We start from the raw sequence: 11110 nt of genomic DNA on the forward strand, positions 1-11110 counted from the left end.
TTAAAAATATAGATAATTCATGGAATGCAAATGCAGTGTTCAAGGTTCTATTGCGTTTACAACTAAGGCGGAGAAGCTTCAGCGTCTCCATAATTTTTGTCTTACCGTAGCGCGCACGAGCTGGATTACCGATTGCCTGCTCCACCACCAGATGACAAACGCACCTGCCACTGCACGTGTGCAACAGCACTTAGTAATTCCGTATACGCCTACGTGTGTAAGTATTTTGGTGTGTGTGTGTTGTAACTCTTACCTGTTACAGGCATTCCACGAAAGACAATTTAGAATGGAGGATCTGGATTAGATTTCAAGAATATGGATTTCAGATTTCAGGCTATATGGAACCTTCACAGCCGCCTGCGACATGTCCACAAAACAGCTGCAATTTCTGTCGCACAGTTTGTCTTCAGGCGCCTACAGCATGTGATATTCCTTTCACAACATGCTGGCGGCATTTCTTTGTCTGCCATTTCAAGCGCCTCCTGCACAGCGTTACATAGAGTATCCGACCGTGCTTCGGCATCCTTATGATAACCGCTTAGTAGCGTTCAAGCGCCGGTTCTCGTGTCCTGTAGTGCCGATATCTTACGGTCTTTACGCAGGTGCCAGACCCGTGGCGTATGCGGCTTAAATACGGAATCTAGAAGAACACTCCCAGCCCTTTTATTCTTTCCTCCTTTCCTTTGCTTGCGTTCATAGCGTCGCTTGCTTTGCTTCCTTTCGTTAGACACACGGTTCGCGGACGGGCATGAAAGGCACTGGCAAAGACCGAAGCGGCAGCCCACGTTCGAGTTGTTAACCTAAGCTTTCAGTGGTACAACCTTCGGGCTTTCCTTTTCTGTCCTTTGTGGCTTTCTTCAACGATAACTGGCGTATATATATGCCGTCACCCCACGCAAATCTGCATGAGGTCCGACCTTGTGAACAAGGCGTGTGAAGGCACTGGCAGGCAGCGTAAACAGCAGCAGTAGCAACGGGAGGAACCGCTAAACAATCTCCCATTCCCATCCCGCCGCAGTCGTGAGCGCGTCAGTTCGCCGAGATGCGGGGAATGTTAAAGACGGCTTCCCTCACACGTGCGCCGTGGTCGATCGGCCAGGTATTTTGCCGGCTTTCCGCGGCGGCGACCTTCGAGAAAGCTTATTTCGACGCGCGTGCGGCTTTTGTGCTGCCGCTCAAACGAGGACGCTGTCAGTCAAAGAACGAAGACTCTCCTCTCTCCTACGTCCTCCTCTTCCTCGGGGATCCTTTCACTTTCCGTCCCCTGGCGCGCTCTGTCTTCACGGCGCGGAGGTATGCGAACGCTGCATCTTCAGATTTGTGCATGCTTCGCAAAGAGGCAGGTTTCCAAACGCACAGTATTAGAACGCTATTCTTGCTTTGTTTGGAGCTTCTTGCTTTTAGCGAGATGCACATTGGTTTGTATTTATCTTTGTATACGTGTATAGCCTTCTACCCAATAGCGTCATCTCCCGCTTACACGTTGGTCGTATCTCCTTCCAAAATGGGACATCCCTTCGCGCATGTTTCTTCCACATCCCTGTCGACGGTGCTCATTGTTGTCCGTCGTTCCTGTTTCGCTTTTCGTCAGCGCCACTGTGACCTCCGCGGACAGCGATAATGCGAGGGCCTCATCACGGGCCGCGAGGGTCTCATCACTTCATGGACAGGCACTTCAGAGGCCTCCTGGCCGGTGGCCCGCCTCCCAAACCACACAGGCGCGTGAGGATCCAGAGGCTAACGCTGTTTACGATTTTTATCACTTATTTCCTCTCTATGCTTCACACGGGAGCCGCCATTTTGGCTGCTATCCGTTGTTTTTGTACTCCTCGGCGGCAAGCTCCATCACGGCATGACATATGTGCGCGATTCTTGCTGGAATTTAAAGAATCGCATTATCTGCCTGTGTAGCCACGTGAACTTTGTTCCAGAATTAAATTGGGCAAACTTCAAGAATTGGACAATGTATACATGGTAATGCCTGTGGGCCTGTTCAAGCCTGCCAATAGAGTCCGAACAGGCTTGACGGCAGTACCATGCAGGGTTACAGATCCAGCTCCAGGATAGACGCCGTTCGGACTCCAAGACGAGGCCCGGATTGCATATCGGCCTCTAGGAATAGGTTGTGCTCGGCTTCAAGAGTGGTGCAAGAAAACAATATCGAGTTTTATTGAGGTGTATGCATCGCTGGGCCTCCAGAATGATTCCAGGAATGCGGATCGGGCTCCAGGGATAGTCTCAGTTGGGCCTCAAATTTGATACCAGGGTTATAAGCGTACCCAAGGTATGGACCTGTTTGACCTTTACAGCGGTACCAGAAATACGAATCAGGCTTCGGGAATAGGCATGGTTCGGCCTCCGCAGTGGTGCCAATGGATTACCGAGCTTTTTCCAGAGTTAATCGGCGTTTGAGTTTTACAGTGGTATCGTTCGGTCTCTAAGAGTGGTACTAGGAATAAGAGCCGGGCTCCAAGAATAGGTACTCAGCGGTCTCTACGTGCATATATATATATATATGTGTGTGTGTGTGTGTGTGTGTGTGTGTGTGTGTGTGTGTGTGTGTGTGTGTGTGTGTGTGTGTGTGTGTGTGTGTGTGTGTGTGTGTGTGTGTGTGTGTGTGTGTGTGTGTGTGTGTGTGTGTGTGTGTGTGTGTGTGTGTGCGTGCGTGCGTGCGTGCGTGCGTGCGTGCGTGCGTGCGTGCGTGCGTGCGTGCGTGCGTGTGTGTGCGTGCGTGCGTGCGTGCGTGCGTGCGTGCGTGTGTGTGTGTGTGTGTGTGTGTGTGTGTGTGTGTGTGTGTGTGTGTGTGTGTGTGTGTGTGTGTGTGTGTGTGTGTGTGTGTGTGTGTGTGTGTGTGTGTGTGTGTGTGTGTGTGTGTGTGTGTGTGTGTGTGTGTGTGTGTGTGTGTGTGTGTGTGTGTGTGTGTGTGTGTGTGTGTGTAAATTACCAAGGTTACGAATCGGGCTGCAGCAATATGCACTGTCCGGGGCCTCCATGTATAATACCGGAATCACAAATCGGGCTTCGGGAGTAGCCACTCTTCGCCCCCCGTGTACAGTACCAGTATTACGAATCTAGCTGCAGGTGTAGACATTGTTCGGCCTTCAGAGTGGTATACCAAGGTCACGGACTGGGTTCCAGGGGTAGGCACCCTTCGGCTCCAGGACTGGTGTCAGAATTGCGGATGACAATCCAGAAAGAGGCATCGTTCAACCTCCGGTGGTACCAGGAATACGCATGAGGATACGGTAATATGTACCGTTAGCAGTTCAGCAACAAAAAACGGTATCACGAATCACGTATTTTTAAGGTTATTCGGCGGTGAGAGCGATAATTATGATTGAAAGTTTACGACTATTCTAATAATTTTTAGCCTAAAGTTTCCTCATGAACGGGTCTCCTCATATTGAAATTGGTTTACAGTGCAGACAGACGAACACAGGAAAGAACGAAATGACAGAACAGAGCGATACTAACAACTTGTGTTGTTAGTAGCGCTCTGTTCTGTCACTTCGTTCTTTCCTGCGTTTGTGTGTCTGCGCTGAAAAACCAATTTCAATAATGCACTAACTAGCCTGCAAAAGCGTTCTCCTCATACCACACGCAAAAAAAAAAAAACAAAAAAAAAACAAACAAACAAGTCAGCGTATAAGTGGAGACATTTTCCTTTCAACGAAACAAACTCCACTCCGCTGAATTACGAGGCAACAAATAATTTCAACGAAATGAGCCTACATCTGTTTCTCTTGCAGTTTATTTATGGCAACATGCTTTGACAAGTGCCCCAATGCAGCTGTATTTGCACATTAGAAAAAACTAACGAAAGAAAAAAAGAAGGAAATGTCTGACAGATATTGCCTCCGCCAAGGAAGTTGGACGACGCTCAAGAAAGTTCTCTGTATGTTGTCTGCTGCACACCGCACATCTAACTGCTACTGAGACAGTGATCTCTCCTGAGATGCCGGATAACGGCCAGGCCTTCGGGCGGAGTGAATACCGTTGGGTACGTCTGGCGACAGTCAATAAGATCAGTAAGTACGCTGAGTGAGGAGCTCGGCAGCGCGTACGACTGCATGCCAACACATTGGTGGGGTCGATTTATTAAGAAAATGAGTGCCCCGCTCGTGCTTAGGAACACTTTGCCCATAATTATTAGAGTGCAGCTTTTATGCGTCCATCCGGCGGTTGTGCCGCGTTGCTGCCGGCGCTGTTGGCGCCGATGTAACAGAGCGAATGAGAGTCACGAGCCACCAGAGAGTCACGAGACAGAGTGAATTTCTCAGAAGAGGAGCAATAAGAGCCACGAGCTCTGCGCCGCTCGCTCGTCGGACACCCTGGACGTCCCGCCGGACAGAGTGCGGGCTTCACTAAACGCCCTAGATGCTTTCCCTCTCTCTCTCTCTGCGCTGTCCCCTGGCGTTCTCTTTCACTTTGCGAAAAAAGCTAAAGACTTGCGTTCAAGTTTCGCATTAGGGAATGTCGTAATTGTTTTCAGACTTTTCTTTTTTTCATTCTCTCCATTTTTAAAATCTCCTGTTATCCTTCCGTGGTCTCGTTTCGCTGTGCCACGTGCCCATGTTCGAGAAACATCAGCAGAACAGTAAAAAAGGAGCCACTGACACAAAGGAAAGCTTATGGGACTTTTGGTTTGTTGTTGATCAATGTGAACCAATAATCTGATCATGAAGATAACTGATTGGAAAGTAGAAGAAAGGCAAGCACATATCGCCGGTGGGATACGAACCTACGACCTGCGAATTTCGCGCCTACCTGAGCCAAGGTGATGGGTGTCCAACCTTGTACTTCCGTAGGCATTTTTAGTGCTTCTAACCTATCCTTGGGAGTTGGGAGTATATATATATATATTCTACTATTTGCCTTTGCCTTTCGATTGTAACATCAGCAGCAAACCAGCAAAAGACACAGAAACACAAGAAGAGAAGTACACGAGACAGCGTTGGACTAACAACTGTGCTCCCTCGTCACTGCAGAGAATGTGAAAACTGTGTTCCTGATTTCGACAGTATTTCAGTAATCGGAAAAGGAAAGGGTAGGCAGGAAAGCGCTCTTGTGGAGGCCTATTACGTTAGGATGTAATGCAGTAATAAGCGCATTGGTGCACCGTCACTATTGCTCGCCAATAAAGAGGTTAGATTGTTAAGCAGCAGTGCACGCACGTACGTATTAAGCGACATAAGTTCAGGTTTGCGTGCCTTTGGTTGTCATCGTCCTCGCAACACTGTGTTGAATCGAGACTTACTTGTCCCCTTGTGAGCGTTTGATATGTCATTTGGTTCCTTGACCGGACGTTTTATCCAGTAAAAACCTCAGTTGTTAGCAAACTTCTTGTGCTTTTGTGTCTTTCGTGTCTTTCGCTGGTTCATTATGCTAGATTCGCACCAACTAGCCCCAAATGGTCACCGTGATAAATGTTTGCTTTGTGGGTTTTGGCCAGACATGGCAGTAATTGAATTACAGTAATGAAATTACTGTAATTTAATTACTTTTCTCGTAATTTGTAATGCAATGGTAATTTCAGTTTGGTAATTTAGTAATGTAGTGAATTACTTTTTGGTAGTAATTTCACAGCAAAGTAATTAATTCCTCTCGAAATTACTCTTACTAAAGTGCGCCATCACTCCTTCAATAGACAACAAATGGTAGAGGGCGCGAAAGCAGGAACGACGTGCAGTCCGAAGCCAGCGTAACGGATTGGCAAAAGGAGACAGAATTGAGCAGAACTAGAATACTCTGGAGAACAAGTTGTTTTGTTTAATAGCTTTACTTAGTTTTTGCTTTTATGGAAACTAGAAAGTAATTCCAAAGTAATTGAATTACTCAGTAAAAGTAATTGTAATGCAGTTTTGTTACTTTTTGGAGCAGTAATGAGTAATGTAATTTAATTACTTTTCTGCGATCTTCAGCAAAGTAATTAGTAACGTAATTTAATTCCTTTTCAAAAGTGATTTTGCAATGTATGGTTTTGGCGCCAACTGAATGTGAGTCTCCTGTCCCGCAGGCGAAGCCATCCACTTAGCCCGGGACTTCGGTTACGTTTGCGAGACCGAGTTCCCTTCCAGACAAGTGGCGGAGTACCTGTGTAGAAATCACGCCGAACCAACCGACCTCTACCGCAGAAAAGAAGTGCTGCTTGCCACAAAGTGAGTCACCCTTTCTCTTTTGACGTTGCTTTTATGCGCATATGTCGGAGGCCTTGTCACCTTACAGCGCTCGTCACGGGAACGCCCGCTTAACATAACTTGTTTACGCAAATCGTGCATGCCTACAAGTGGGCCTTCATTTTACTCTGTGGAGAGGCGTATGCCGCAATCACCAGAATCCACTTTTTCAGGATATCTGCCTCTTATATGTGGGCGCCTAAATCCGAACGATGTCATATACTACTGACGGCATGCTATTGGTTGTATATGCATCACTGAATATTCGCGGTTCCATTATACATTGAGTGTAAACTTCACTGAGCTCATTATGGCAAATATTTAGGTCTTTTTTTTTCGTTTTTTTTTTTTTTCACATTAACATATGAACTTGCTCCTCTGGTTTCCTTATTTGTTAGATTCGCCATCTCAAATGGGACGTCAGCATTGATAATGTGATGACTGAGGCCATAATATATTTTCGATTGATTATTCCCCACTGTAGAGGCTGTCTTGCACCTGTTTATGTCGTTCATCTTCCAGTAGCTGACTTGCACACTTTGCTAAAGTACTTTTCTATGCAGAACTTGAGGGGTCGACAACCTTTGAAAGCTGGTTGCTGTTCCATATTTTTATTTTTTCTCGACAGAATCCTTTAACGGGCACATTAAGCTCGAGGCCCACTGGTATTTTGGGAGGGCGTCGCCTTATTGGTCTCTCATTACGTGTCACTCGGCTGATGAGCACTATCGCGTTCCAAATTGAGCTCGTCGCTAAAGATTGTGATTCTTCAGCGAGGGCACTGCTGAGCGGGGACTGTGCTGCGACCGTGTTTAGGTGAACGTCGACGCTTGTACTTAAGCGTACGACAGAAATATTCATGCATCCTTCCGCAACTCGTTTGGCGCTTGCGCGCTTTGACTTCGCTTGGTAATTTTCTTTTCTCGCTCACAGCGTTCGTCTCTTTTGGATCGGTGACCTTTCGGAAGCCCACTAATTGCTCCCCGTCGTGGCTTGGCTTCCTAACATCACACGCAAGGGCGGCCAGAACGCGCGGCGGCTTATACACACATGCAACTACAGCTTCTATACGCTTCGCTGCCAGCCCGCTGGAAATGCGGCCAAACCGAGCGCACGGCTTCGTCGTCTTCTTTTTCTTGGGGAACCAGAGGGCCATAATAACTCCCCTGATTGTAATTCAGAAGCGCTCGCGGTATTTATTGCAATTACTGGTCCCGAAGACCGCGCCGGCGCGCGACATTTAGGCGGCGGCAGCGGCCATTTTACGCAAAGCCGCGTCGTGCCGATGGTAGGCGCTAGTCAAACGACTATCGGCCCATGGTGGCGGGGAGGAGAGTGCCGTCACCTAGCGGCCGCTCGCGAAAACTCTGGCGCGCCCGGTCGGGCCGAAAATGAACGGAGCAGCAAGAAAGGAGAAACTCGCTGATGGATGTGAATAATAACGGCGGGCGCGGCACAGACCCTGTTATTAGGTCCGCTTAGCGTTTCTTTTCCTCTTTCCTCATTGGCCGAGGTGATTACGTCGTGTAGGGGCAAAAATGTTGGATTGGTCAACAGTCTTTTCTTCCCTGCCCTTTTTCTCTTCTTTTTCTTTTCAGGTGTCGCGGGCTTTCTTTAAGTCTTTCGTCCGCATGCCTGTCACCTTATTTCTTGTTTCGCTTCGTTGTACCCACAGACAGACAGTCGTAATCGAAACTTCAGACGTTGTTACCGAAATCGTTCCCTTGCCTGGCACACGAAGACACAGTTGGCGAATCCTTAGGGAACTGGTTTTTTGGGCTCATGCCCTTCTGGGTTCTACGAATGGGCCACACGATTTGGCATTGACCCGCGCTAGCCCATTATTGCCCAAGTCGCTTCCCGGTGAAAGCGGCGTCGTTCGAGGCTTCAAATTTTCTGCGCCAAGACGCCCGCGTTACCGCATTAATGCTTAGGTTGCGTGCCTTATCGGAATAAAGCGGTCTGCGTTGTTGGGAATGACTGTAGCACTGATTTTTTTCCTTCCATCCTGACATCTAATGGTTGCTTTTGTTCGTGCTATCCGGTACGTGCATTGGGCTCTATCTTGGAAGGAACACCTAATTAGTGTTCCAGCCCGACAACATCCCATAGCTGAAATTGAGTGTGACAGAGCAATGTTTTTCCAATACACGTCCTTGCGTACGTAATATTGGTTACAGTTGTCACTTGATCGGAGTAAGTGGATTCTTATTGCTCTGAATGCGGGTTTTTAAGTGTGGATCGTTTTCTAATTGACGCCTGGTGAAGGAAGGTCTGAAATAAATTTAACTAGAAGCCAACTGGAAAATTTCCAGCAACACCTAAATCTCTCGTTGTAATGCAAGTAAATTTCGATTGTGCCGTGCATTCCAAATTTTTGTTTAGAACTGAGTGCACTTGATAACAGTATAGATGAGCGACAAGCTTCAATGCAAGGTGGATACCATTCATTAGTTTGGTATTGTGCTTCCTAGTGAAAAGATTTGTAAACGAACATAATACCCGACTTTTCAAACGCCATCACTTTCTCACGACTTGGTCCTGCAGGTTTTACGATAGGCTGACAAAGGACACTGGACACAGCGGGTACGAAACTACCATTTTTTGCTGCAACGTGTCCAGGAATATCAAGCGCTGTATACAAATTCATTTGGTTAGCAGCATTTTATGAGGTTTTACGATCGCCTCTATCCTCGCTGATCAAGTTATACTAACGGTCATCTCATCAAACCTAGCGGCGTCTAATATGCTAGCTGTTCACAGGCGACGACAGTTTGGCGTATTCATTGATCGGTTGTTCGCTAGTGTGTACGAGCCGTGCTGTTTTGACATAGTGGTGTAGTAACAATCTGTAATAAAGAGGCAAAGGGTTTTTGGCTTTATGTGCTGGTCGCCAACCTGCTTGCTTTGAAATGTTTTAGCCATGCAGTAGAGCGCCGTACTTTGAACCGAGAAGTGAGTAGTCTACGTGACCACTGACAAAAGCGGAACAGCAGTGGACAACTTTCTGGATGTTCAGGAGAATACATTGAGTGTTTGGCTCTTGTCTCTGTCTAAGTTATACTTCTAAGGATGAATGATATCGAGTCCGCGTCGCCATCCTGAATAGACTCTTTCCATGCAACATTTTCTCAAGTTGTTCTTGGTTCCGTTGCCTTGCAGGGGCATGGTAAAAGAGTTCGTGGACTTGCTGAACCAGGACCGGTCCCCGCTGTGCAACACGCGGCCGCAGAACATTCTCGAGCCGAACATACAGCGCCACCTCACACATTTCTCGCTCATCACGCACGGCTTCGGCAGTCCGGCCATCGTGGCCGCGCTGACGGCTGTGCAGAACTTCTTGAACGAGTCGGTCAAGTACCTCGAGAAACAGATCAACAGCTACCCCGGTGGCGCGACCCACCTGGGTTCCGTAGACCCCAAGAAAGAAGACGCAAAGAAGTAGGCCGCCGCTGTCGCCCGTCCGTAGCCGAAGCCGTAGCCGAAGCCGTAGCCGAAGCCGTAGCCGCTTCATGTGACCCTTCCACCTTGCTCTGCGACACAGCCTGCGGATAGCAGCAGCTGGAGAAGTAATCGAAAAACCGCTGTCTGGTTTGTAGGCTCTGAGAAAAGATGGATGCGGTTAGTGGGTTGTCGCTGACGTAAACTTCACGCGCGACATTCAGCTGAAAACTAGTGTAAAAAAACAAAAACATAATTACCACTTACCTCACGTGTTATTGTCCATGGCTTGAGTCAAAGTAAATTGCTTTCAGAAACACGTCGATCGTTTAGAAGTTGTTTAACTGGGTACGTTGGATTTAAGAATGATTCTATCACACATCTTTGGCGCGAGCGAGTAGTCGTAGGCGATTGTCGCCAATCTGAGCTGAGAGCATGGATGGTAAGCTCTTGCAGGTTTCTCAGGTAGCTTAGAAAGCCAATGTTAGCCGATAGCCGTCACGCTACTTGTACTTTCGAGCCCGTGGTAGCGGATGCGCTGCAGAATATTCTTTTACAGAGAAGGAAAATGGCATCCGAGGAGTGGAGATAACCGACTTTAGGGGCAGTCAGTTCGTTATAAGCATAGGTATCGGAGCGAACCCAAGTGCGAAACTTTGTTCTTGGTGCCGTTCAGGTTCGTAGGTATCGTTATTTACTTAAACCCACTCACAAACACATTTAAGTTGTGAAACCATTACTAAGGCCTTAAAATCTCAGGATTAGAAAAGACATCAATTGGTTCTTATCAGAAAAGTAAGTGGTAAACTCTCGAGAGAATGTATTAAGAAGAAAAAAAAAACGATAGAGGAAGAAGCCACAGCGGGAAATTAACTGAGAAGATAATTCACAAAAAAAGTGAAAGAAACGATCCTACAGTTAAAATAGCTTAAACGTAGTCCTGGGCAAGTCCACAACACACGCGAAAAGACCGCGAGCCTTTCACGCCACCTACTGTATGCGATACAGGCAATCTTCCAGGCGTCAAGACAAACGCAACGCCTAGAAAGATGACACTGGTCCCGTTGCTATGGAAGCTCTACACAGCGGTCTTAATGCGCGTTGCTTGCCTCGACTGCAGTGTGATTTTTCTTATTAAGCATGACCAGGCTGGAGAGCTAAGAGACTAAACTTTCGAAAAAAAAAAATATAACATCATATAATGCACAACGATCACCGCTCAAATGACTATGGCTCTTACCGCAGGATCAGGTTGAAGTAAGTGTCAATGTATCATAAGCGGATTGCTCCCAGTCGACATTATGTGCCATAAAACTGTTTCCCAGAGTCTGCAAACCGAGCATGATGTTTCCGACTCACTTCTCCAGTTTCTCTACGACGAACGGCAAGACTTCCCTTGCGACGTCGTGTGCTGAGTGCATATCGCATTAAGATTGCCTGCCTGCTTGCTGCCACTGGTTATGCTGCTATTTTGCTGCTTTCTAGGATGTAGA

At 47.4% G+C, this 11110-nt stretch overlaps 1 protein-coding gene across 1 annotated transcript in view; it reads left to right on the plus strand.

Moving 5' to 3' along the window:
- Positions 1-9654, plus strand: part of TfAP-2 (transcription factor AP-2) — a 99904-nt gene extending 90250 nt beyond the window's left edge. Inside the window, exons 6-7 of the mRNA XM_084579718.1 lie at positions 6017-6158; positions 9339-9654. Of these exons, the coding sequence (XP_084435844.1) occupies positions 6017-6158; positions 9339-9621 (425 nt within the window). The 3' untranslated portion in view covers positions 9622-9654. The remainder of the gene's footprint in view (positions 1-6016; positions 6159-9338) is intronic.
- The last annotated feature ends 1456 nt before the right edge of the window (positions 9655-11110 follow it).

The sequence above is a fragment of the Amblyomma maculatum genome, chromosome 9 (genome assembly GCF_055883805.1).
Source record: "Amblyomma maculatum isolate TAMU_Amacu chromosome 9, ASM5588380v1, whole genome shotgun sequence".
In the NCBI taxonomy this organism is placed as follows: Eukaryota; Metazoa; Arthropoda; class Arachnida; order Ixodida; family Ixodidae; genus Amblyomma; species Amblyomma maculatum.